At 51.3% G+C, this 27,403-nt stretch overlaps 3 protein-coding genes across 10 annotated transcripts in view; 2 read left to right on the top strand and 1 right to left on the bottom strand.

Moving 5' to 3' along the window:
* LOC114893756 overlaps positions 1–9,660 on the bottom strand; it is a 32,246-nt gene extending 22,586 nt beyond the window's left edge. For 4 of the 5 annotated variants that reach the window (XR_003793006.1, XR_003793005.1, XR_003793007.1 and 1 more), the window contains exons 1-2: positions 9,319–9,660; positions 7,617–7,777 (exon numbers count right to left, since the gene is read on the bottom strand). Coding sequence is in view for 1 of the 5 variants with exons in the window: in XM_029219481.1 (XP_029075314.1) it covers positions 7,617–7,665 (49 nt within the window). In the remaining 4 variants the exon portion in view is untranslated. Of the gene's footprint in view, positions 1–7,616; positions 7,778–8,088; positions 8,122–9,318 lie in introns of those variants that run through there. The other variant, XR_003793008.1, reaches the window with a different exon arrangement.
* LOC114893754 (guanine nucleotide-binding protein G(s) subunit alpha) overlaps positions 1–27,403 on the top strand; it is a 67,270-nt gene that overhangs the window by 1,271 nt on the left and 38,596 nt on the right. For 2 of the 4 annotated variants that reach the window (XM_029219469.1, XM_029219470.1), the window contains exon 1: positions 12,043–13,948. The exons of 1 other annotated variant lie outside the window; for it this stretch is intronic. In XM_029219469.1, coding sequence (XP_029075302.1) covers positions 12,043–13,948 — 1,906 coding nt within the window. Of the gene's footprint in view, positions 1–12,042; positions 13,949–14,169; positions 14,290–27,403 lie in introns of those variants that run through there. One more of the 4 variants, XM_029219467.1, reaches the window with a different exon arrangement.
* The window catches only part of LOC114893755 (neuroendocrine secretory protein 55), a 56,939-nt gene that overhangs the window by 1,288 nt on the left and 28,248 nt on the right, over positions 1–27,403 (top strand). The window lies entirely within an intron of this gene.

The following is a 27,403-nucleotide window of genomic DNA, read 5'->3' as shown; positions in this document are numbered from 1 at the left end:
CTAGCTAGCCCTGGAGGCGGGGGCGCAGGGCGAGCTGGGAAGAGCTCCGCGAATCTCCCCCGGGGCGCTGGCGGGCGCCCGGGGGGCCAAAGGCCTGTTGGCCGGAGGGGCGGCGGGGCGCTCCTCGCGCCCCTCTGGAGACAGCCTGAGGTCTCCGAGCTGGTGTCCAGGATGCACGACTGAATTCCGGGAGCACCCCAGGTTTCGAGCTGCACACCCAGAAGGCACGGGTAAGTACTTTGTGTACTTTGTTTTACGTGCTTTTTTCCCTCCTAGAGTAAGTAGTCTCAAACCAGTTGGTCTTGGCGGGTGCCAGAAACGTGGTTCGGAGGTGCTCGCGCCAACTTTCAGAAAGCAGAGCCGCCCGGCGGTAGCGACACTGTTGCAATGTGCGAATACTAACCAGGCTGGGATTGGGCGACAACTCCGGAGACTGCCGGCTCCTGGGGAAAGTTGCGCGCGCACGCGCGCGCCGCTTAAGACACTCGGAGCCTAGAGCCCAGGTCCCGTCGCTGTCAATTTGGAGCCGCCGGACCTCGGCGCCAGTGCCCCCCGCGGCTGCGCGCCGGTCCTGGCCGCCAACGCCCGTCTCCGGGCGCTTGCGGGGCCGGAGACCGCAGCAAAGAGCGTGCGCACCTGCCCGCACGCCCCAGAGCCGACCTCTTAAGAGCCGGCCGGCGGTTCCCCACGAGTCACCGGTGCTTGGAAGGCCGGCAGAGGAGGTACGGGAGTCTTGGGAGGTGCCCAACGGGCTACCAGGGTTGGTGGCGTGGGCTTGGTCACGTCGGGGCATCGCCAGCCTTTTGGCGCAGCTAGTCTGGTGGCGGGGCTGGGTGCAGCTTGGCTGGAGAGGTCCCGGGCTGTTTGCGCAAGGGCCTGGGGATGTAAGAGAGGGGCTAAGAGGTCAGCGAGGTGGTCACGAGCGGAAAGGTAAAGCGGACAAGGAACAAGCTGGAGAGGGAGTCGCGCCTATCACCAGGGAACCCTACAACGCGTCCCCAAAGAGCGCGGCACCCGCCAAGCTGGGTAAAGGTGTTGTATCCGACGCAAGTCCTTGGGCGATCGGTCGAGAGGGGGCAGGAGCCGGCGGCTACGGCAGTCTCGAGGAGGGGAGGGGAGGGGAGGCTGCGCGCACCGGCCATTTTCAGCTCCGGTGGAGCTAAGTTTGGAATCTGTAACCTGGAGGCGAAGCTGCCCTGGTGTCGGAGCACAAAAACGGCCGCAATCCGGTAACGCATCTTCGGTGCGGAAAGTGTGCCTTTCTCACCAGTCCTGGGGGAAAAGTCCTGGTTAGTGAAATGTATTTACAAAACCTCACCCGATTTGGAAGTTGGCTTTATCTTGGTGCGCGCGCGTCTCGTTTGGCGTTGGTTTGAGCTATTCTGATGAGAATGATTTGGGGGGGAAAGTGAAACGTTTTGAAACTTGAAAAGACGACGGGTCAGGTTCTTAGACTCCTAAGATAAGGTTGCGGCCAGAAGGAACACACGTTAAAGGGTCTTCCTTCCAGGTCTCTTCCCTGGGCAAGGCGTCGCGGATCCCCAGAACTTCTGGGCTGCGGCGCTCGCTGACTAATGGCTGTTGGATGCCGTTCTGGTCTTCACTAGTAAATACCGGAAAGGGGGCTTCCCTGGGCAGCGGGGATATGTCCCGAAGTCTGGAGACTGCCGAGGACTTGTAGAGGGGTCCGGTGCGCCCTGGCTTTGGCTTGAAAGCGTGAAACTGCCTAAGTGAAATGGGGCTCCCCAAAGCTGACATTTCTACTTAGTGTAAAAACAGCGGTTCTGCGTTCCTTTCCGTGGCATTAAGTGTTCTGTTTTTTCTGTTAACGTCTTAGCAGCCTGAGTTCACCCAGTAAAATGTCTCTGGTGAATACGCAAAATCAGTCAGGGGTGCGGTTGGCTTTTTTGGTGTGCTTTTCTGTGTGAGGGCTGCCCTCACAGGCTGGGGAGTCTGGGGGGACCCGTTTTCCTGCAGAGCTGGGTTTTTCATTAGAGAAGTTAGCATATCGCCTTGTTGCAGGATGAATATACAAGTTTTTTTTTTTAAGTCGTCAGTGCCTAGCCCACACCTGTCACCCCAGTCTTGGGCTCATTTTTAACCTGAAGTCTGCATATGGAGAGGCTGTCTTTCTTAACAGTAACCAATATACCAGGTTAGTTGTTGCGGGGCGGGGGTGGGGGGGGGGGCCCATGTAGGAACACACAGTTTGCCATCTTTCAGACGCTCCTCCATAAAGTACCTGATTGTGAAAACCTGTTACCCACCCCCACCGCCCTCCCCCACTCAGTTCCCCTCCCCCACCCCCTCTCCTTCCATCCTGATTCCAGGGTGGAAGAGTCATTAGGCACATCCACAACAACTGAGGAGCATACCAAACCCCTATGACCAGGACTCACCCCATGGAGAGGGGGTTTTGCTACAGAGACGCTTCAAAAAAACACTCTCTACCTGAGGCACTGGTGTTTAGCTGCCTCTCTTTTCTAGCGGCATTTCTGGCAAGTTTTCCAAGCATTCCCAACTCACTAGTCTCCCGACTAGCCCTTTGTCTCGCCCTGCTCAGCATTTGAATGGGCTTACTTGCCCTTGCAACTTAGGAAATTGTCTTAGAAAAAGCAGACCTTAAGAGTTGACCACTGGGGTGAATTACCAGCCAGTTATAAGGTTTCGATTGGAGAGAAAGGGGAAGAGGAGGGGAAGGAGGGTAAAGCTACTTAAATTGTAAGCTCTGATATTCAGGATTTTTAATTTTGCGACGTTAATCATTTGTTTATTAGAAACGTGCTTTTTCTTGGACAAAGGTGCTCTTTTAACTGAACTTTTTGAGTTGGAAAGTCACGCAGCAGTGTTCAAATACTGTGTAGTGTCAACAATCTGGTGTAGGTTTACTTCTGAGGTTTGGCAAACAAGACTTCTAATCTGTTTATCAGAATTCAGGAATTGGGAATTATTAAAGTTTGGAATGGTTTTAAGATGATGTTTCTTTAACGCGCTAGAAACTTTTTCCCCTTGGAATTGCTATCAGCCCTTTACGCTTCAGCCCTCATTTTTAGCAGCTGTGATAGAGGGTTTAATGAGAAAAAGCTGAAACTTCAGTGTAGGTAAGAAGGAGGTTTGTTTTTTTGTTTGTTTTAAATAACCTGCATGGATTTTACTTCATTTGTCTGTATTGTTACTGCTCTTCATGTAAAGGGAGGCTATGGAGAGGAAACTGAGCAGAAACCTTGGTGTTTGGGGAAAGTATGTCTCTTTAACAGAAAGGTGACCTATAACAGCAAATCACTAGAATCAAATTAAGCTTCCAGAGTGATGTCATATGCCAGCTCAAGTGCTACCCTTCTCTTAAAAATTGTCCAGCAAAGGGGGAATGAGATTCTCATATTACATCTTTAATCCCCATGTTCCAGAATGAGGGATGGAATTCCTCGTCCTGCTCTGCGGTGTTTTCTAAATCCTGATGCCCCAGAAGTGGGCAGCAGGATCTAAGACCTCAGGCTCTTCTCACCCTGGCCCTGCCCAGCAGCCTCGGGTCAGACCCGGTGGCCTCTGCCTCAGTTTCTTCACATGGAAAATGAAGTAGCTGAAGAGATGGTCCTAGCACCCCTTTCTGCTCCCAACACTTGGAGGTTGATTAAGAAGCCTGGAGTTGCCCAATTTGACTCATACCAATGATTTTAATGCTAAAGGAGCCCCCCCCCCGCCCCCGCCCCAAACGTTAAAGCTTGATAGAATAAAAGCACCAGTTGGGAAGAAATCCATTTTGTGTTGATCTAATTTGATTTTCCCAAATCTGGTTTTGAATTGGGGGCAAAAATGGTTTCGAGGCCAGTTAGAAATAAATAAACGATAGATAAGTAAGCAGGCAGGCAGGTTAGAGAATTCAGAATTCCACTGTGTTCTATTACTAACCGGGGGGGGGGGGGGGGGCCTCCTCAAGAGCAGATACTTAAGTGTTTGTCTTAGGTGCGCTGGTTTTCCCACCTGCCCTCCCTGATCTCAGGGTCGGGGCAGGGAGCCCTGGAGCCAGCGTGGCCCTGAGCGCTGCAGCCGGGAGATGCTGGCCGCTTTGGGAGAGAGCAGACTTGACAGCCCTGCTGCTTAACTGACCGCGTTCCTTGGTAACTCCTTCAAGTGCCCGATTGGTGAGACCTGAACAAACAGCCCAGAGGCGGCAGTGAGGACAGCCAGTCCTCTCGACCTTTGTCTGTTTTTGCTCTCATCACCCCTCCCAGGAGCTTCTTCACACATCTTTTTCTTAATTAGTCCTCGCCCATGAAATGTGAATACCACAGACATAGAGATATGTCGTCTGTGTTTCTGTACTGCGGGATCTGCTAATAGCTAAGGTTTTTTTTGCACTCCCCCCAAACCAATCTTGTCTCTGTTGCAAATGCATGAGATAAAGAAAGCAAATGTTTTAAAAAACTGGTTTATGTCAAATTGAGTGATTTAGCATTCCGTTTTTGTTTTGTATTTTAAACTTTTGGGGGGCTACGTATTAAAAGGCTATATATAAGGTGGATTTTACTGATGTTTGGTTTCTCTTCCTTACATCTCATGTTTTTTCCCCAAGCCCCCTGGTGCCGATACTGGTGCTAGTGCCTACTTAATTCACACGGCAGAGAAGCCAGAGTAAACAGCCTAGTGACTCAGTTCTCCCAAGCCCAAGAGTCTGCAGTGCAGGGCCACCATCACCTGCTGACAGCACTCAGCCAGTTGAGGCGGGACACCTGAGATGAGCTGACGCCACGGAACCCACCCCCCAACTCCCTATTCCAGGGTAGAACTGGGAAGGCAGCCTCCCCCAGCTTCACGTGTGGACACGGCCTGTTTTTTGGGCTTATTTTAGGCTGAGCACGTGGCCAATTAGCTGGGGGGGCACAGATATCAGGCCATAGCTAGAGGAGGCTTCATGGACAGAGGGCAGGTGGTGGCTGTAATGGGGGGTAGACGTGAGAACGACAAAAGGAAAAGAAGGTTTGGGGGGATCACAGGAAAAAGAGGGAGACAAGACACCTGACAAGGAAAAGATGAGGTTTGGAGATGGGGATCACAAAGCCTATAAATGTTAGGGCTAGAAAGAACAGGTTGAAGCACGAGATTGGGGGAGAAAAAGGTTTAGGGGAGACTCCACGGCAGTCTTCAAATACGTGGTGGCAGCAGGGGCAACGTCAGCTTAGCATGAGGAAGAGCATTTTTCACAGACAAGGATGACAAGGGATGGCTGCTAATGGGGGTCTCAGATTAGTCACCCTTAACCTCACCGTCCCTCTGAGAGTCTCCTACAGGCCTGGCCCAGAAATGTCAATTTCGTAGGTGCTGTAGAGTTGTCATACGTATTACCTCAGCTGCTTCAACTAAATGGCAAGATTCACAGCCTAGGAAATCCTGCTTCATATGGCTCAAATCCTAAGTCTTGGATTCTGGTTCAGGGAGAGTCCCCGAATCTCAAACTTGAGCGGTGTTAAGGGGTGCAGGGCCAAAGACTCCCCCACCCCGCCCCTGCTGAAGAAGACAAGTTTCTCCTCCCAGACGCGAGAGCCGGCTTCTGAGTGCCCTGGCTTATGTTGCTGTCTCAGTTAGATTTCATTAGGAAACTGCGCTCTGGGTAATTGAGGTTGTGCGCGAAGGTGAAATATACCATTCCCCTTAAATTCAAATCACTATGCCAAGAATCACCCGGGGTGCCTGGAATTTCCAACATGAATTACCAAAATTTCAAACAGAGCTTCCACTAAAGCCAAATTTCTCTTCCGGGATTCCCTCCCGCCATCCCAGCCCCCCACTTTTGCCCCCTCTCAGTCCCCTTCCTGGGGTGGCACTGGATCCACCACTTCTCCCCCTGAAATACTCTGCTGCACCACCACGCAGCGTGGAGACCACAGCTTCATCCAGGTGACTGGAGAATGTCTGGACCCACCCTACAAGCGCAGGGGGTTAGATGCCTGCGGGTCTGCAGCCAGACCCGGGTGGCCGGTCCAAGACGAGGGCTGCTGAGCACAGCTAGTGAGCTGAACGAGGGGGTCTGAATTCATAGTGGGAGCCCTTGGCCCCTGGGGCTCCAGCCTGGGGCTTTTCACTCTGAGCAGGTCAAGTCTTCTCATACATCTGGCTGCCACTGTCTGGCACCATCAGCCCTGCATCTGCCCCTAAGCCTCATCCACTTGAGGCATTTTCCTTGCACTTAGCATTTGCCTGAAACAGCCCGGTCACGCAGACCCTTCTGAAGACAGCAGTAGGCTGCTGCCGCCTGCATCGGCCATGGCTGGCAGAGGAGATGCTGAAAGGGAGAAGGATGGGCGCAGCGAGTCCTAATTGAACAGTAATTAATTGAACAGCTTCAAAGTCTTATTGCTACTCAGTCAGCACTCAGAAAACATTTGTCACCGGGAGGCTGAGAAACATAATCGCCTGAATTCGCTTCCCTTTGTCCTCCCCTTTGCCTTTTCCTCACAACCAGTGGAAAGATTCTCCTCCTCATTTGAAAGTAACCCACTGGCAGCTAATGACTCGAGGGGGCTGCAGAGAAGGCTCTTCCGCAAACTGCCCCCCACCCAGCGCCCTGCTAGGAGGAAACGCCGCCCCCAAAGATCACGCTTTCCTGGTTTCTGCTCTCTTCTCTCTTGCCTACCCCCCCTCCCTCTCAAGGGACCCTCTTCCACTTTGCTTTCTCTTTCTTGAATACAGGGATGAACTAAAAAAGAAAGCTGGCAGGCAGCTACTTAAAATCTGGATGGGGCTTGTGCCTTGGGCAATGAGTAAGAGTCCCCGAACATAAGTACCCTGAGATTGTTCACTGATTATGACGTGTGCTGCCATGGAGGCGTCGATATAGCGCAAGATGGAGTTGGGGAGGCCCAGGGAGTCGTGTGGAGCCGCATCCCTGCAGGTGGCACTGGTGCCGTTCAGAGTCAACAGTGAAGAAACACCGTCCTTCCGTTTGGGGTTTTACCTCTTTACAAAAAGCCAGCCGACTGCTACCTGTGTGGCACCTGGGCCGTCTGGTCTGAACAGACTGACTTTCCTTAGAAGTGCAGCATTTAACTGAAACATGAGTAATTTTCCCATCCTTTCTTAATGCATCAAGTGGAGAAAAGTTACCCTTTTCAAGTAGCTAAGAATATATTATAATTTTCAAGAACCCTTCACCTGGATACTGAGAGCCAATCCTCTCCTCCTGTCACGGACACCTCATCTCACTGCAGCCCCTCGCACACTCCCCGTCAGATAGGGTCCAGACCCTGGCCCGCAGCTTCACCCCAGCTCAGCCTTCCTTCAGGCACCCTGACTAGCCTATCTTGCCTTCTTCTTCCTGGGCTGCGTGAACCCATTAACTAACTTTCTTCCCCCTTCCTGCTCATTCCTAGAAAAGATACACCTCTTCCCCGATAGAAATCCATCCAGAATTGGAAATCTATGCCCCAGATACTCTGCGATTACAAAATTACAATGGCAGATCCTAAAAACCGTGCCCTCTGGCCATCTCCATCCAGGTGAAGGCCACATTTCCGTCTCAGCCAAGATCGCCAGCCCCGAATGGGCTCGCCAGACAGTCCCACCAATCAGGGTGGCCCCCAGTCAGCCCACCAGCTGACCACCCCCAGCTCTTACCATACCCGTTCCTCGGGTCCCTGTGGTCAGGCTACCCAGCTGCCTTTCAAACATCGGCCACGTTGCTGCAACCTCTCAGGTCCCACTGCTGATCTGTGGTGGAGTTTCAGCTCTGATCCCCACTCATCCAAGTGATTTGGGGTTTTCAGATTCTGGTAGCCAGTAACTAGAGAAAAATAAGAGTGGACAAAAAGGGGAACACTGGAGTTAAATGCTGGAATTTTTTCTCCTTGGTCCCACTTATCTTTAACTGTTAAAGGCAGTTCCTACTCAAGTCTAAGGGTCCTTTCTCAGCCCACAGCAGTGGGGCAGTTTCAACTGGGGGTGATTTTGCCTCTCGGGGGACGCTTGACAAAATTTAGAGACATTTTTGGTTGCTACAACTAAGGGGATGCTACCGGCATCTAGTGGGTAGAGGCTAGGGATGCTGCTAGGCGTCCTTCAGTGCCCGGGACAGTCACCACAGCAAAGAATTACCTGGCCCCCGATGTCACCAGTGCAGAGGCTAAGAAACCACCATCGAGATGTGATCTGTTGACCAATTCTTAAATTCTTCACTCCGGCGTACTCCCACCCATCCCGTCCTAGGCCCGCTGCTCTCTCCTGTAATGTCCCCCCTTTTCTTCTCCAGTGCTCCAGGTGTTTGAGCTTCTATCACCAAACATATTTCTCCCCTTGAAGGTTTTATCTGATCTAGTGATTTCATATCCTAAGAAGGATAACTATCCCTTTGAATTCGGGGTCTTTACCTTCCTTCTAAACTTCGGTCTCTTCCTCCTAAATAATAAGCTGAAGAAAATCTCCACCCAGACTGTACCTCCTTCCTTCCCCTCTGCCATGTCTAAAACCAGACTGGCTCCACCACCATGCCAGCTTCTCTCCAGATCCTCCACAACGTCCCTATCCCACAGGTGTCCCATCATCCAGGCGCCAGACTTGACTCCGCCACCCTTTGTGCGTCGCACAGAAGTCGCTGGAGGGTCCTCTGGGATCCCTCTTGAGTCCCTCCCTCCAGCCCTCCTGCTTCCTTCCCTGTGCGTGGTTCTCGCTCCCTTAAAGGTCATGACCAGACACAGCCTCCTTTGTTCTCTTCAACAGGACCATCCTCCGCACTGCCTCAAACCTGTCCTAAAACTAGGCTCAAATCCTCACTTGCAGGACAAAAAATTCAGCATCTCTTCCATTTCCTACCAAAAGAGCCTCAAAACTGCCTGCCCTGAGAAATCCTACCCAATTTTTCCTGCCTCTCTCCCCCACTGGCCCTCCCAGACCCGGCAAGGTGGCCTGTTCTCTTTACCCAGCCATGTGCCACGTTTCCCACTGTTGGATCTTTGTTCGTGGTAGGCCAACGTCTCCCATCCCCCCCCCCCTTCTGTTCACAGCCTAGACATCTATCCCTCCACAGAGGCCCACGTGAAACTCTATTTTCTCCAACAAGGTCCCCCCAGTTGCAGGTCTTTTCTTTCCTTTTTATGTTGCTTAGCCTCTGCGAGGGAGGCCTGCTCTCTGCCCAATCTGTATCCCGCCAATGCCTGTGCTCTCCTGGCAAACAACCAGGATGCTACCGGCTCATGAGGATGTAAAACAGATACCCTGTGCCCATTCCTTGCTGACGTGGGCGGCGCGCGAGGCCTGGCGAGAGCAAACCGTCCCTCTGGGGCCCCCATCGTGGCCTCCCTGAGGCTCCAAACCGCGACGTCTACTAACCTTCCACTTCGGCAGGGCTCAGCACCCCCGCGACCTCAACTCCTTATCCATCTGGGGCCGCTCCTCTGCAGCGGGGCAGTGAGCCCCTCTCCTCAGGGTCTGGGCCCTCTACCTCCAGGCCCTGGAAAGCCTGCTCCTCGCCTCACCCCGGCGGCGGATCCCTGTTAGGTGGGCTCGCCCACCGCCATCAGCGAGAACAAGGGTTGGTCCCTGAGAGCCCTCACCTCCCCTTTCAGCCTTGGTGACTTGGGGCGCCAGGAAGAGCGACCCCACGGCGCCACCCAGCCTCGTGGCGGTCCAGACCTGGCCGCCATACGCCCACCCACCAATCTGCTTCTAACCACCCCGGCCGCATAACCTCTTAGGGCGTTCCAACGCGGCGCCCCCTATTGGACCTCCCACTCATATCCGGTTTCCGGTCCGATGCCCCCCGCTCATTCGCCAGGCAGCCTTGATTGGCGTGACCCCAGCCCAATGGCCGACCCAGCGCTGGGGTCGGAGGGGAGCGAGTTGACTGTTGCGACCCAGTTGGACCATTCAGTGGATGCCCAAAAGGTTGAGCCGTTACGCGTGGGGATAGTTGTCCAAAGTTTGAACCAAAGTTCAGTGTTGGCACTTGGAAGTGTGTAGACCCGAAGAGATGAGAGGAGACGCCCTTGGGGAGGCTCCACACGTTACCCGGGGTCCAACTTGGTCAGCTTCCTCCTCGCAGCGCGGCCACGTGCGGGGGCAGTGAGGCGCTCTGGCTGTGACCCCCTCGTTTGAAGAGGGTTGCGTTAGGTTTCACGAGGTTGGAGCATACGTGCGTACGTGGTTCGCTCGACTGCGGCTGGCAGATACAGCGATCCAGGCAGTGCGATCCCGGCGATGCGCCCCGCTTGCCGCATCCCGCCGCCCCTCCCCCCGCCCTAAGGCCAGGCGACCACCTGACTCTTGCCCAGCTGCCTTACACCTAAAAGTGGCTCACAGGTCCCTGTCACCCACTGGCGAGTCAGATACGATGCCATGCCCGAGTCCCGGGTCTTACGCGAACAGCAAACAGCAAATTTTTCCTGGGGCTCAAAGCCAGATTTCGCCGACCCCAAACCCAGATCAGTGTGCATGCACGCACGAGCCCACCCAAGTGGTGTAGGCATTGATCCCCGCCGGCTCGGAGCCCACCACGCGCTACGGCGACGGGAATGCAGCCGGGCGACTGCCGGGTTTGTGGCAAGACTTGTGTGCCTCCTCAGCGGGCTCAAGCGCTGGAAAAGTAAAGCTGCTGCTCTGGGAGACCCACAGCGAGAGCAGAAGGACTGGAAGGGGGCTGGAGCGGGGCTAGAGGAGCAGACTGACCACCCCCGCAGCCGGTGCCCGAGGTGGGGAGCAGCGCACAGCGGCCGCAGCTGCCCGCGCGGCACGGTGTGTATTTTTGGATTTGGTGCGCATGGGGTTTCTCAGTCTCTGAGACCACCCTAAACCGGCTGTAAATTTCAACTGAAATTCCATTTAGCCCTTCCCCCCGCACAGTAGGACCCCCGGAACTCTGGGGCCTACAGTCTGTGGGGTCCCTGTGTGCGTCCCACGCCCCCGCGTTCCGTGCCGCGGCAGCTACCGCTTAGAGAGTCTCGGTGGTAGATGCCCGAGACCCTCTTATTCCCCTGTATTTATCATAGTCCCCATAAACGGGGAGGAACCCTGCCTGCGCCACCGCAGGCCACTGCTGAGACCCCAGAGTGTGGTGGGGATGGGGGACATAGAGGTGCTTTATAGGAGCCAGCCTCGGCAACCGGCAAACAAAAACGCAGAAGCGATGGAAAGTACCCCAACACATTTTAAAAACAAATTGCGTGCTCACACTCGGCACCCCTTGCCCCTCGCCTCCTGCCTGCTCCGCCGGTGGGCTCACGACCACCTGTCGCATCCCCGCGCGCGCCTGCACCCCCTTCCCACCCGCCCAAAGCCTTGCGCTCCAGACCTGGGCAGGATCCGAGGCTGCCCAGGGCTGGGGGCTGGGACTCAGGGGTTCAGGGGTAATTTGGGGTTATGAAACACTCCTGCAGTCCCCCCTCCCCTCGAGGAGAGTCTGTTGGGTCTGGGAGGGAGGGTTTCAGCTTCTGCGCTCAAGCAGCCCGGGGCCCACGTCTTGCATCACGTGTCCCGCAACGCAGGAGAGCTCTCTCTCTGGCCAGGGGAGAAGAGAGGAGAAAGACTCCAAATCAGACAGGGAGAGGACTGGAAGGAACCAAAACGTCCCTGCGAGGCCTGCGCTCATCAGCCCCCTTACCCAAAGTCCGGGGCTCCCGGCTCCCGGAGCCGGCTCCCGGAGCCACCTCGGCCGGGGCTGGCGTCCCCTGGTGGCAGAGAAAGAGCACTACGAGCGATTTTCGGACCGAATCGGCACGCTCCTCTGATCCAAGCAGGCGGGGCTGGCCTGGAGCTGAGAGAAAGAGAGAGGAGGGGACGAAGCAGGCCTAAGGGGGGGCCAGGGGCCGCCTGAGGGGATAAAAAGTGGCCAGAAAGGAGCCAAGACTCAACCAGCAACAATAGACTTGCTTCTGCCATGGTCTGGGGTTTGAGGTCCTGAACCCCTAGACCTCACTAGGGTTAGAAAGTGCGGTTGGAGAACTTTCCAGCTGGTACTTCAAATTTTTTTTTTTTGGAAAATATTTTTTTCACCCTAGTTCGGTCGGGTGCTCCGTCTTACGGGGCCCCAAGTTTATTTTAAGAAACCGCCACCGTGTTATGGGCGTGCGCAACTGCCTCGACGGCAATAATATGTCAGGACAACGCAATATCCCCCTTGAACTCGGCGAACAGCCCGAGCAACCACCTTTGGAGGCCCCAGGGGCAGCTGCCCCCGGTGCTGGGCCTGGCGCAGCCGAAGAGATGGAGACCCCACCGCCTCACAGCGAGCCCGTCCCCGTCGAGATTGAAGGCGAGGACTGTGGACCCCCAGAAGTCTCCAGACCCAAGTTCCAGGACCTCAGCCAGGCCATCAAGGAAGCCGGAGCCCATGGAGGCTACAGCCCACCTCCTGAAGAAGCCATGCCCTTCGAGGTCGAGCAGTCCAGCTTGGGAGGCTTCTGGCCTACCCTGGAGCACCCTGGAGACACCACTGGGGCCCATGCCGGCCTTGAAGTCTTCAGCCCACCGATCGTGGAGCCCAGAGCCTTCGGTGAGGCCAGGCCAAGCCTGGGAAGCTACAGCCCTCCTCCCGAAGAAGCTATGCCCTTTGAGTTTGAGCAGCCTGCCCAGGGAGGCTGCAACCAACTTCTCTTGCAGGTCTCAGACCTCGCTCCAGGAGGCCCGGGTGCGGGGGTCTTTAGGGCTCCTCCCGAGGAGCCCCGGGCTCTCAGACCTGCAAAAGCAGGCTTCAGAGGAGGATGCAGCCCTCCCCGTGAGGAGGATGTGCCATTTGAGTTTGATGGAGCAGCCTTTGGGGACGACAGCCCACCCCCTGGGCTCCCCCAAGCTATCCCACAAATCGACGGCCTTGGCGGCAACCAGATCGCGGCAGTCGCGGCCCCGCGTGCGGTCCTCCTCGCTCCCGCCGCGAACGAGCCCCCCCTCTGGGTCCCAGGCATCATCGGCAGCCCATCTCGAGAGGCTGTCAGACCTCCTCCACACTTCGCGGGCAACAGCCCCCCGATGGAGATCTCCGGACCCCCGCGCGAGATTGGCAGCGCCCCCGTTGGGGTCGACGACGCTCCCGTCAACGTGGACAGCCCCCCAATCGCGCTTGACGGCCCGCCCATCGAGGTCTCCCGAGCCCCAGTTAAGAGAGAGCAAGCAGAGGGAGAGAGACCCCCAGTTGAGGGAGAAGCAGCCGAGATGGAAGGAGGCTCAGCCGACGCTGCCGCGGAGAGAGGCAAAGTCCCCGATCCCGGAGACGGAGCCCCTGCCGCCGGAGCAGCCCCTGACGCGCCAGCCGCCGGGGCAGCCCCTGACGCGCCAGCCGCCGGGGCAGCCCCTGATGCTCCTGCCGCCAGGGCAGCCCCTGCCGGCCCTGACACGCCAGCCGCCGGGGCAGCCCCTGCCGCCCGGGCAGCTCCTGTCGCCCGGGCCGCCCCTGTCGCCCGGGCCGCCCCTGTCGCCCGGGCCACCCCTGTCCCCCGGGCCGCTCCCGCCGCCTGGGCAACCCCAGCCTCTGGAGCCCGACCCAAGATCAGTTTCCTTAGACCCCCCAGCCCCGAGATCCAGGCTGCCGATCCGCCTACTCCGCAGCCTCCTCGCGCATATGCCTGGCGGGGCAGGTCTGAGCGCAGCTGCTACCGCGGCCACGACGACGAAATATCGGTCAGCAGCGACAGCGGAGACGAATCCGACGATGGGACCTTCGGATGCCACCGCTGGTTTCAGTCCAGGCGAAACCGCCGCCACCGAAAGACCCAGCGCAACTTGCTCCGCAACTTCCTCGTTCAGGCCTTCGGAGGCTGCTTCGGCAGATCCGAGAGCCCCCAGTCCAGAGGCTCCCTCAGCCCCAAGGTCAAGAAGGTTGCCCTGGCGGAGAAGCGCAGACAGACCCACAAGGAAAGCGTGGAGAAGCGCGCCCAGAAGTGCGCAGAGAAGAAACGCAGCAAACTCATCGACAAGCAGCTCAAGAACGAGAAGATGGGCTACGTGTGTACGCACCGCCTGCTGCTTCTAGGTAATGCGGCGGACTCTGCCCGTGGGGAGCAGGGCCGCCCGGGGGCCCCGGGAGTGGGTGGCAGGGCTGCCCGGTGGGGCTTGGGGCCCGGCGGCGGGAGGAGGGGGTCTGGGCAAAGGCGGGAAGAACCTGCCAGAAAGTTCCAGCTAGGGGCCCTAACTTTGCCCCGGGAGCGGGAGGGGCCTCGGGTGGGCTTGGGTGGCGAAGTGTATGCCCTTTAGGGAGAAAAGTGGTGCCGTACAACACTGAGGGTCGTTTCCAGCTGGACAAACCAGCGCCAGCGACCGTAAGACGTCGCCGAGTCGTGGGGTGGGGGACGGCAAGAAAGGCGGGGGCTTCAGGTGAGCCAGGAACTGCAGGGGAGGGCTCCGGGGTCGCTCAGGCTAGGCTGGCTGGGGCCGTTGGTGGGTTGGGGTCATTGGAGAAGGTGCGTCCCCGCCTCGCCTGGCACGGCTGCTTGGAGTAAGACGGCTTGTTGTTGGTGTGTGTTGGTGTCCATATTGTGTCCGCCTGTGCATGATATGCTCAAGCGTTCTTCCATTCCCGCCCCTGGCACCCCCAAATTACCCGCCGACTGTGTACTTGTACCGGGGAACGGGCTGTCTTGTGTTTTGCGCCATTGCGCGGGCAAAAACTTTACGTGTTCGCACACTCGGGTGGTACCTGTGCGCTGGCGCTGTGCAGTGGGCGGCGCGAAAACGCCCGAGAAGGTAGTGGGAGACGCTGGGCAGGATGTCGGGCCGCTGGCGGGGGGAGGGGGCCGCCTCCGGCCGGCCTCCGTAACCTGTTTTCTGTCTTTCTCTCTTTTCTCCCTTTGCGCTAAGCGTTTCCTCACTTCTCATTCGTTCGCCCAACCCTCCCGCCTTTACGGTTGAAAAACCAGACACTCAGGTATCTGGGGCGTCCGGGGCTGCGCGCAGAAATTCGGTATTCTGCACACACTCTGCTCACCTGGCGGGGGATGGAGGGAGGAGGGGGAGAAAACCCCCCCCACTTAACCCGCTGTAGGCGAGTCCCGTATCCCAAACCACACGGGGCTGGTTCCGGGGGGGAGGGGCTGGGGAGGTGGGAGGGGGCGTGGCCATGTTTAAAAAATATGAAATCATTTTTCTTCCTAGGGAAGAGCCTGAGGTAAGCCAATCATTTACCCTTTTAAAGAATACAGTAGGAGGGGTTTGGTGTAAAGAGAGAGGGTTTATGCGTTGGGAGTGGAATGCCCATCTTGTGTTTGAAATGCAATTAAAATAAAACTTTTTAAAAAATGCTTCCAGTGTATTTTAAGTGTGTGGACAAAATGTGATAAAACTGTGAGACATGTAAATGCTTGCATGTGAATTCTTTCAAGCAGCTTTAGCTGGGGGCAAAGAGGCTCAAAGGTAAGATCCTCTGCATATGGGCTTGGGATACAGAAACATTAAAAAGATGTTAATAATCCCATTGGAAGGGTACCTTTGGTGGCCCTGGCCTTCCCCCTCCTCCTCCCTTCACCTATGCCAGCTTTCAGGGTCCTCTCCCCTCTCCAGGACCTCCCTCCTCCCCCCCACAGCTTGACTCTCGTGCCACAGCTAATCAAAGCAGCAATTAGCAAAGGTCTGAATGTGGGGCTTAAGTGAAAATTTCAGATGTGAAACTCCACAATCTTAATTTCTTTATTTATTCTCTAAGACCTCTCAAGGGATTTCAAGATCACAACTTTTCAGGCGGTGCTATGTTTGTTTGCTAAATATTTTATAATGTGTGATGGTGTCTATTAATGACCTATGGGCATCACTGTTTGCTGTTGTGATATGTGCCTCTTACGCATCACAGTTTTACATGTGATGGTCATTCTATTTATGCCCATCCAGGGAAATACAGACAACATCATTTCCCCAAAAACATCCAGGAGGGAGACAGTTTTACATTTCAGATGCCTCAACTGCGTGGAAGGCACAGCGCCTCAAATGACAACGTGCTGTTTTCCTGCAGACAACTGATTTTGCCACAAGAGCCCCATTTCAATATCCCAAGCATAGCTCTGGGTAGGAAACCTGTGATGGGGGAGGCGGCCATAATTGGGGGCAGACAGGAGAGCAAAGTGACGGCGTGCACTTGAGCCCTAATTGGCCAGTGCCCCTCATATGCCGGGGCCTCAGTTGCCTCATTTGTGAAATGAAACTTTCAAGCAGATCTTCACTAAATTCTCCTTTGCTCCGTGGCCTGAATCCCCTATTCTGGGGGTTGGGGAGCACCATCCACTTAAATCAGGACTGGAGCCTTAAACCATAGGTTATGCACGCATCAACTCTGTAGCAAACAGCCCGTGTCTGGGGCTGAGCCTTAAGAATATTAGAAGTCTCCCTTGCTTACCCATGTTTTATATGCAGGGGGAAAAATTCACCTTAAGTAAAGGAAATTAGCCGGGGTCACCCTGCCATCATCCTGGCCCTGCACCCAGGTCAAGCCCGTTTGCATGCAGTGTTGTCCAGTGAAACGTGGGCCCTGTCTAGCATGAACCTGAATTCAGAAAGCCAGATTGCCTGCTGTGGCAGTGTGGCTTGTTGAGCCAGGCTGCAATCTGACAAGGTTTCATTTTGCCAAAGTGACAAGAGAGGCACCCCTCTGGGTCTGAATTACTGATTGCAGAGGGGGAGAGGAGGCAGGATGAAGACCCACTTCCATTTAGGACAAGCCTTTTCACTAACATTTAGATCCTAACATATGAAACAAGACATCCGTATACGCTGAGCACTGAAAAGGGAAGATCAAGTGACCATCCTTTGATAATTGGTGACATACAGATTCATCTGTTGCTTTAAAACTGTATGTGTTTCTGTGTATATACCCTCTCCATTTTTATTGCCCAAACAGCTTAACCGCATTACAGGGACTCTTAAAAAGGAAAATGGTAGATAAATAGTTAGAAATAGATAGACAATCAGTAACATGACTGAAATTCTAGAATAGCTAAAAAGTTGAAGCCTTTTTCTTACTCAACACTAGGCAATAATAGACTTATTTCCATGTTTCTGTTGCCTTTCTGAATAATTTCGGTGGCTTAAACATGTTTTGGAAACCTAATTTGGGTGATTCCCTCATTTTTGTTAAGAATTGAAGGGACTGCTAGGCTAGAATTTCTTAGTAGCTGCTGAATTTATTAAAATTGTGCAGGCAAATGCTATATATAATAATGGCTATTCTGCCATGACACTTTATTTATACAGTGAATCTCAATTAATTGTATGATAATTTATTTATGCCACCAGGTGCAACAGTGAGGCATCCATCTCATCCTGCTGGAGTGCCCTTTGCTTTGCTTTTTTATTTATTTTTAATTCAGCCATTTTTCCGTATTCAAAATGCCTCCACTGAGCTGTTTGGTGCAGTGGGAAGGGCATGGCTTACCAGGCCAAAAATCTCTTCCTTGCCTTTTAAAATCCAATTTCCATAGATTTTTCTCAAAAAAAAAAAAATGCCTTTCTATACAGCTATGTTAATTTTTATCATTTGCCTACGTTACATATACCATGGAAAACTGGTATTAAGCAAAAAAAAGTGGGGTTTGTCACCTTTTTGTACATTCCTCCCACCCCCAGCTTGAGAGGGATAGCCTCACTGCCTTCAGAATTGTTAGTAACCTGTAAGAGTAATGATTACACATAATGATAGCACTTTTTTACTGTATTTTTAAAAGCCTTTCATCCAGTGACATTTGTCCTTTGCAACAGCCTTGGGCAGTAAAAATGTGATGGGACCCCATTTCATAGGCAAGTAAACCAAAAGCTCAGAGATTAAATGTCAGGGACTTTTGCTCAAAGACTGCAAGGTAAGTGAAGGAATCAGAAGTTTCTAATTCAGTGCTTACCCCCAAAATGTGGTAATAAGTTATAAAGCGTCATTTCAGCGTGAGGCATGATTATTGTTAAGTGCGCTATGTGCTCTTAAAATCCCTTGTCAGATGACAGGTGTCCCGCAGTCTTCTGCCTCCTGAATAATAACCAGAACCAGACAGATCCTTGGTTATAAATGTCCATTGAGTGTACGTGAAATGTGAGCCTCCTCATTGCTGGGATACCTGTCACTGCTGTGGTGATATTTTGTTTCCACATTTGCTGTCATTCATCTGCCAACACTGCAGTCTTTGTTTGTTTGTTGGACTTCTTTTTTTAAATGCAGGTTTTCTTTAAAGTCTTTTAAAAAACCCCCAGAAGTGTTCTTTAGCAAGGTCTAAAGCTTTTTTTCTTTACTCAGGTTTCCACTAAAAAATCATTATGATCATTTAAAAATACAGTTGCTTTTATGCAAACCCCTCCATTATTAGTGTTAGAGTGTAATAGACTGTTTAGAATCTCCTGGCCTGGATCTAATGACCCTATTAAAATAACTCTTACTCAATATTCTTCATAGTGATTATTTCTTAAAAGTATTCCTTCCTTTCAGTCGGGGCTAATTCCTTCTTAGTGAGTGTCAGTACATAATCTTGGAAATCACCTTTGACTTTTATGGGGGAAGGTTGGTATTAAGCAAAAAAAAAAAAAAAAAAAAAAAAAACTTTTTTAGACACGGTAACCTAATTGACTAGATTTGAAATTCTCCATCCCAACCGTGTGTCTTCTTTATAGAGTTAATTTTCCCACCAAATAAAACATACCCCTCACCCCAGCAAAACCGTGGCCCTCCAAATCCCTCTCCATTAAGTGACTTTTAGGAGGCATGTAAATAGCAAATGAAAACTGGTCTCTACACTTCTTGGTTTCTTTAACCTGTGGCAAAGGCAGGGTTCTTCCCAACCCACCTTGTGCCTCCTAGGGTTTCTAATGGAATGTGAAATTAACATGCCAGTTGTCCATTTCAAAATCGGATTCCTCTGCAAGTGTAGCAATTTTCAAAACAGAAAGGGCAGGGCCAGTTGCTGTGACAGGGTTCCCACCAGCAATTAAAACAGTTAGTCAGGCCATTCTAATTAACCCTCTCCAGCTCTGGTGGCCCCCCCCAGTAAGAGGAACTCAGACTCCGGCCCTGTTAACACCAACCTCAACAGATTTCATTGAATTAGACTGAAAGGGTCTTTGTCCCATCAGATTCCTGTTGTGGCCTGTGGTCACCCTGGGCATAAGATCCTCATCTCTTCAGGGAGTGAGAGAAAGATGGGCCTGAGTCTCTCTCTTTGGGATTCTGCTAAAGAGTCAGCAAGTCAAAGTGGCCTTTATAAAACTGAGGAAGGCTAGTGGGAAGCCCCAGATACAAACTGGCCATTGGAGTAGGCCAAGGGAGGGGAGGGGTGTTTGCAGAAGAATCAGAGGAAGATATGTCCTTTTCCTTAATTCCTCTAAAATGGGGGCCAGATACTAGAAATTGAGAGAAGCCTTGAACCCAGGGCCTGGCACATGTAAGTGTCTGATAAATGGTAGCCATTATGTTTAGAAATTTACTTTTCTTCCTGAACTTCTCTCTCCCTGGTCCAAGTGAAGGTTTGTTTTTTTGTTTTTGATGTTTTCTGTTTGTTTGTTTAATATTTTCTTGGCCATACCATGTGGTATATGGGATCTTAGTTCCCCGACCAGGGATCGAACCCATGCTCCTTGCATTGGAAGCATGGAGTCTTAACCACTGGAGCGCCAGGGAAGTCCCTGGTTGTTTTTTTTGTTTTCTGTATTCCCCATGAGACCTAAAGTTCTAAAAGTCCCAGGCACCCATCCTGTCTTTCTGTCTCGACGTTTCAGAGTACACTCTTTGTACACATTTTATAAATAAGGGTAACCCAAGCCATAGACTGACGACTCTTTGCCAAATTTATGATCGTGTGGAGTCACTGTTAGGTGCGCAACAGGATGAGGCGGGAACTTATTTTTTACCTGTCCTGAGAAAGTGCCGCCTACCTCCCTCTCGGAGCCCACAGCCCCCTCTGCCACTCCCCCTCTTTTTATTAGCTCCTATCTATAAACCAACCGGATACTATGGTTGAGCCCGGGGTCCTGAGCACAGATTGCTCTGTTCTTATTACACATGCAAAAAAAAAAAAAAAGATTGTCTCTAGTTTTCCTTCCCGACAGCCAGATGGTGACGAAGGCCAGCCACTGGGAATGGAAGATGAGGAGACCTCCAAGAACGAGGTAGGGAACAACATACACACAAAAAAAACCCATGTTTGAATTTTCCTGTTGATCATCACATGCTCAGTTGAGATATGGGATGCTCTGTTCTCAGACAGCAAACACTTGAGAGGTGTAGCCCCCTCCAATCAGAATTACTGGAGTAGTTTTACCCAGACAGCAACTGGGGGCTGTAATAGAGAAGGATGTTAGGTAACTGATCTGTGACAGAGCAACGAAAATCAAGGGCGTGCGCCTCTGCCGTCCTTACTTAGAAGGAAAATCCCACGTTGCATTGCAGAGTAATTTGTTAAACCTCAGGAGAATTCCCGAGCATTTCGACTCCTGGAGTTCTGCCCACAGAACTTGAACATTAGATCTTACTAAATGTTTCTTAATGATTCAATTTTGGGCGAGGAGAGAGGTATAAAGGTAGAAATTGTTATCGGATCCCGAATTTATTATGAGTCAGTCAATGTTTCTGAAGTTGTCACACATACTTGGTGTGTGGGACAGAGTACGTACCTTAAACTTCCTTTAATGAGTTGATAATGGGAAGGAAAATCTCTCGTACCCACTTCTGAAGGAGTGGCACAGTCAAGCTTTCACGAGCTCCGTGTCAACACGGAGCGTCGATTCTTCTCAGGGAAAAAGAACTCGATTTGTCCAGCTCTTGACTCTCCCTCTCAATCCAAAGACCAGAGTACCTCTCTCCTCTTTCCTATTTGAACAGTTTTGCCTTGCCTCAAACTGATTGCTAATTTGCAAATGACCTTGGAGACTTTTTTTATAGGGAACCTCCATTCAGGTAAGTTTGCAGCTGTGGGATTTTTGCAAAGAAAGAATAATTCGTAAGATGAGGCACACAAACTAAAATCAGGCATTGTGATAGAGTCCAGGGCCAAGAAGGGCTGCTTGCCAGGGCTCAACCCAGGGAAATAGGAACAAGGTCCTACATCTCAGCTAGTGTCCATCCCAGCACCCTGCTGATCTTGGGGACCACATGCCTAGTAGGCCTGTTTCTTTAGCTGTAAAAGTAGCTGATGGTTACCTTTGAAAAAGAAAAACCAATCTGTGGAGAATAGGCAGTGTTACTTAGGAAGTATATAGCTACTTAAATTGCTGGGGCCACTTGGACACCCCCTTTTAAGTAGATGCTACTTGCTTCTCTGTGGTTATATAAGGTAACTCCTAAGGTTTTTGGCCTTTGTGGGCTGCTGAAATCATAGAAAGTGTTCATCTTAATTCTTTATAGCTGTTCTCTATATAGGTCTGTTATGCCTACAAGATGCTTAATTAACTTATTAATAAAATCATATACGTCGTTCGGGGTCCATCCACCCACTGCCTCCCCCCAATGTGAATTTTTTAATGACTGAATCTAGAATGGCGCAGAGATGGTGAAGGTGAGTTGATATTTCAGGTGGCCACTAGATGGTGAGACGGCACAGGCAGAAGAAAGGTGTCACATCTATAGTGAAAATGAGAGGGGAAGGGAAGAGCCAGCAGAGACAGAGGAGGGTCCCACTCCAGCTGCACCCTCCCACCCCACCCCAGGACAAAGCCTGGATTTAACAGGCCCCAGAGCTTTACTCAGACCTAGCCTTTTATGTTTAAGCTCTGACTTCTCCCTGCTGGCTCTGTGCTGGCATATTAGCATTTTCAGGGGGCTCTGTCTAACAAAGGGGTCTTCCATAGGCGTTCTGTTGCCATGGGGACCATCCTGTGCAATGTAGGGTGTTAGCAGCCTCTCTGACCTCTACCCACTTGACGCCAGTAACACACACACACACACACACACACACACACACACACACACAGCCACAGCCTACCCCACCAAGCACCACCACATACGCAGTGTGACAACCAAAACTTCCTGTAGTCATTGCCAAGTATCCCCTGGGGTGGAGGGGGGGGCAGAAATCATCCCCAGTTGAGAACCACTGCCCTAACATTATCAACATCAAATCCTGGGGAAGGTAGAGATCATACAGGTCAGAACGTGAACACCTTAAAATAAAAAATTATCTTCAGAGAAAAGGCTGTTGACTTCAGTTACTAATAACCAGTCAGAAAGGTTTATGCCAGTGTTGGTGAGCCTACATTCCAGGGTAGAACTAATTTCCAAAAATCTCTGAAAAGAAGGTGACCTAAAAAGTCACCAGCTGACCCTAAATAGAATAGAAAAGGGTGGAAATAATGAATCGGTCTAAGACTCTGATTAACCAAGTCAGTCCCATAGCTAATCAATGGACCAGGATAACTCGGGGCTTACATAGACTTTAACCCTTAAATGATCACATCTACCACTCAGGGGTTCTTTAGGGGCCTTTGTCTGCAGCAGGCAGGGAATTCTCCCCGTCTGGTGTGCGTACGTTAATTCACTGTGCGTCGTGGAGGAGGGTGGCCAAGATAATCAGCACTGATGCTCAGATGGCTGCTGGTCATATATCAGCTCTGGGATGGCTGGGGACCCACCTTGCGTGTGTCCCACAAAACGCAAATGGAGCCTGTGATTGGCAGTGTGTACACACCTGCCATGGGCGTGGGCCCTGGGGGTCACCTGAGCCCCGCGACCACAGGGAACCAGCCCACTGAATGGAGGTGCCCCGTAACCTATAGCAACTGAGATACTTCAAGGCAGGAAGCTGTAGGGGTGGAATGGGGGGCAGCGGAAGGAATGCCTCTGAATGACTGTACTGAGGAAGGTAAAATGAGATCTTTTAGGAATAAAACATACCTGTGCCAACAGGAATAAGAACCTAGGGACATTTCCTGATCAAGAGAGTTGCACTTGGTTTTTGATAAGATGGTAGATGCACCCTGCCCACCCCCTCATCCTAGGGCACATTCTATAACCAATATCTTGGAATAATCACAACAGGAATACATCATTTTTTCATTTTATTTTTTACAAAAATTTTTTACTGAAGTATAGTTGAATAAATCATTTTGCTTTTAAATAGTGGTCTAGGCCCCCAGCTTGCACCTAATGAGTCTCTCCCCCAAGTATCCCTTATGGAAGGAGACTTTATCGCTTCTTTATTATATTTTGAGCCTAAAACACTTATATTTTTGCCCCCTTCTGATCTTCCAATACAGTTATTACAGATTCATCAGAGATTTAACTTTTTTTAAAAAAGTTTTTTTTCTTTTTCCTTAGAGAATTTGGAATGTGTGGCCTTTAAGTTAATTGCAAAGTCTAGAAGGGAAAACAGAAAACAAAAACCCCACTCTCCACTCCAGACACCTATATGAACTTGGACTTTTGCTTTTACTGTTAAGATTACTTTAGGGTAAAGGGTGGGTGGAAACTGATTGGTACTTTGATCAATTATATATTGGACATGTTAAATTTAAAATATCATTTTTTTTAATAGGTTTCAAGTTTAGTTAAGTGAAGTGCCCCCTAACTAAGATCTTCTTATTGCAGAATTCTCAGAACTACCCAAGGCATGTTTTTTGAATGTTGATTTTGACTTTTTGCCTGGGACCAAGTGCAGCATCTTTCCAAGGAAATGCTTAGAAGGCTCCAGGCAGAACCCAAAAACAAATGCCAGACGTTAGGGGAAAATTTTTAAAAGTTGGATTGCCAGAAAATAATAGCTATTTATAATTCAACACTTAGGTGATTTCATTTCTTCCTTCTTAGCTGCTAAAAGGGAAGCGTATTAGATCATTTTGTTTTGCAAACAAACGGCCAGGGCTGATTTTAAGATGGACACTTGATGGAGGGTCGCCCTTTCCAAATGCAAGTCTTTGGGCCTTTTCCCGATGGGATCCGGTCACTCTGGAGCGCTATCAGGAATCTTTATCCTTGGGCGGTTGGGATGGGGTGAGCTTGTTGTCATCCTTCGCTGTCTCCCCACGTTGCCTTGATTGTAGAGGGGGGCGGGCAGAGGGGCCCAGGATCGTGGAAAGAGCACACTGGGTAAATGTTAGCGGGCTCTCATTTCCAGAACCTTGGTTGATTGAACTGCTCTATTCAGGGATTCCATGAATTTGCCAGGTGACATCCAGAAAAGGCCAAAGTTTGACGCTTTTTTTTTTTTTTTTTTTTTTTTTTTTTTGCGGTACGCGGGCCTGTCACTGTTGTGGCCTCTCCCGCTGCGGAGCACAGGCTCCGGACGCGCAGGCTCAGCGGCCATGGCTCACGGGCCCAGCCGCTCCGCAGCATGTGGGATCTTCCCGGACCGGGGCACAAACCCGTGTCCCCTGCATCGGCAGGCAGACTCTCAACCACTGTGCCACCGGGGAAGCCCCAAAATTTGACTCTTAAAAGTACCGACAAGGCTCCATGTTATGATGATTCTGCCATGGTCAAGATAGGGGCTTAAGTTTGGTGGGCCATCCAACAGAAAGACAGGGGGGATCTCTCTGTGTTCACCTTTATGTAGAAAGAGGTAATGACCCAAGGGACAAATCCAAAACCCTTGCAGACATCTTATCCTGAGACTTAAGTTGCCAGACGGCAGAGGCCTCACTTCTCTCTTTCTTTCTGGCCCTAGAACCTTGACTCCCCAGAGATAGGGTCTGACTTCTGATATTAAGGCAGGCTCCAAGCTGGGCACTGATCTTTCATCCTGCCAGGAAGAAAGGGTCAGGAGACAGACCACCAGGGCTGCCTTTGATGGAGAAAGCGGGGTGCTCTGTCCCATTCTCCCCAGTGGTCCACACAGCTCAGAAATGGGGGAGCAGAAATCAGCCTCTTAATAGATTCCCTCATTTTTTCCTTGCTTTCCCTTTTTTTTTCTCTCTCTCTTGCGATTTTTTTAAAAAAATAAGATTCTTATTTTAAGGGGGTTTCTGAGCAAGAAATACCTTTTTTTTTTTTTTTTTTTAAGGGAAAGAGACGAGAACACCAACGACTTAGGGCTGAGAAGCAGAGACAATAAAATAAAGCAAGGCTGCTCAGAACTGGCTGGCAGATGGCGCTCGGCTTTTACTATTGAGAGCCTGGCTTTTCAAAATTCACCATGTGCTGGTGCCTAAGGCAGAATTCCACGGCCCCTCCCCTAATCCTCTTTCCCAGGGACACAGCTCCCGCCCTCAAGGCCCAGGGATAGTTTTAAAGGTGTTCCAGTTGAACAATTGATATCTGAGGTCAAACCCTGTCCCTTTTATTTATCTTTTAAATATTTATTTATTTATTTGGTTGGTTGCACCAGGTCTTAGTTGCAGCAGATGGGCTCCTTAGTTGCGGCTCGCCATCTCCTTAGTTGTGGCACAAGAACTCTTAGTTGCAGCATGCATGTGGGATCTAGTTCCCTGACCAAGGATCGAACTTAAGCTCCCTGCATTGGAAGCGCAGTCTTATCCACTGCGCCACCAGGGAAGTCCCAATCCTGTCCCTTTTAACTAGTGGCTCTATTAGACCCTAGCCAGTGTGGGAACACACACTATCACAATGACCTCTAAATTCCTAGGCCGTGTGTGTGCCCTAGGTCTTCTGGGAACCAGTTTCTGAGACCTTTGGGCAAATTGCTTTATATTCTGGGTCCCAGTTTTTCTCATCTGAAAAATGAGAGAGATGTCCTTCTCACTTTAAAAGTTCTTTAATTCTCTTATTAAAAGTTGTGGTAGAACTGGTATGCCAAACCACCCCCCTGCCCCGCCACACACTCTCTCTCTCTTTCTTAAAGTATCCTTTTCAAAATGGCAGCTTGTACAGGCAATTTTAGGCCTATCTTTTGCCCTTTGGCACATAATTAATAATTTCTGAGAACCCATCCCTGGGAGAATCTCTGCAGGGTGCAGAGGACAGTGGGACATTCTTTCTCACCCCAATCAAGGGCTAGAAAAGAAATTCAGAGGTGGATTTAGGTCCTTTTTTCCAGCAGGGAAACCCAGGGAGCCTTCCTGGAGGAGTTAGCATTTGAGACAGTATGGGAAGATGCAGGGAAATGAGAGAGTAGACTTTGGGGTGAATGCTCGGTGCTGTCTTATAGAGAAGATACTGGCTGAGAGTAAATCCTTATGGTTTTTTCATTCATGGGAGCATCATTGGGTTTTTGAGGGTCTCAGATTTCAGAGCTAGTTTTAATTTTCTCCCCTTTACAACCCTTCTCTACCTCTCAGGGCTGCAAACCCGCTGAGCACTCAGGGGCATTCAGGAGTCTTCTCCATCTAAGGATGGGACCCGCACCCTCCATCTCAGGCCCAACCCTGGACTTGGGGGAAGGTCACATCTGTCTTGTTTAGGCCAAGTTCCAGTGGAGGGGAGGTGAGATCTGATGGTGTCTGGGGCCAAGTTCCTTGGTTCCGAAGAGAACAGGCATCCTTGCCATTTCTTCCCCCCGCCTCCCCTCCCCTCCCTGCAGCAGCTGTAAAATCATGAGGTCATCTATTTGAGAAGGGCCACGTGAACTTACCATGCCAGGACCTACCAAGTCCCGTCATGGGAGTTTATTCCTTTCCAACGAAACTTACCCTCCATATACTGTTCTTAGATACATTCTCTTCCCTCCCTCTTTTATAGTTGAACAAAATCAAAGGGACTGAATAAAATATATTAACTTCGGGCAAAAGCTTCCCCCGCCCTGCTAGTAAAAAATCCTCTTCTTTAAGTCAACAAACTTTATTCCAACATGCTTCTCTTAAGCTCCTAATCACCTGGGGCTCCTTTAAAGCTTTTCTGACCTTTTTCCTTCTCACACCTTCCAACCTATAGCCCTGAACCTTGGACGAGGCAGGTTAACAAAGCCCCCCCCGGGGAAGGGGGTTCCTCTGGATGCTGGGGTCCCTGGGAAAGCAGGGCAGGTGCGCTGCCCAGTTTCTAACACCTTTTCTGGGCCAGTAGAGCTCCTCCCCCACCAGAGGTCAGCAGAGAGCTCAGAATGGCTGGGATGCTCGCAGGAAGTGGGATCACTTAGAATTTTCTAGATGAAATGTAGGAAAGCCCTATGGGAAAAAGCCCCAGGTTTCAGGGGATGTCTCAGGTTGCGGTCTCACCCTGTGCTGGGTCCCTGGGAGTTTAGTTTTAACACCAATCCTGCCATTCTGTGATTTGGGGGAACAGGGGGCTTTGGTCGTTCATTTGATGGGTTTCTTTGCCAGTTTCTCCCCCGCCCCCCCCACCCCCCACCCCCCCCTCCCCAGACAGCACGCACATCTTTACCTTCTAGGGGGCCATGCCCTCTTAGAACTCAGGGTCTCCCACACAGGGCCAAACCGCCCACTTTCGCTGCCCACAGGACTGGGAATCCACACCCCATACTTTCCCTGACCCCTTTCCCTTTTTCTTCCAGAAGTCGTACTTATTGTTAAAATGACATTATAATATTACAGGAAATCCCCCCCCCCCGTCCCGCCCTTATCCTGTCAGGATTTTATATCTCCTTATCTCCTCCTGTTCTTTACCCAGACGTATGGATGTTTCTAAAGA

This window comes from Monodon monoceros, unplaced genomic scaffold (genome assembly GCF_005190385.1).
Source record: "Monodon monoceros isolate NGI ecotype Baffin Bay Population unplaced genomic scaffold, NGI_Narwhal_1 Super_Scaffold_13, whole genome shotgun sequence".
In the NCBI taxonomy this organism is placed as follows: domain Eukaryota; kingdom Metazoa; phylum Chordata; class Mammalia; order Artiodactyla; family Monodontidae; genus Monodon; species Monodon monoceros.
Note: the sequence above shows the minus strand (reverse complement) of the source record. Positions and strands in the feature narration are given on the sequence as shown.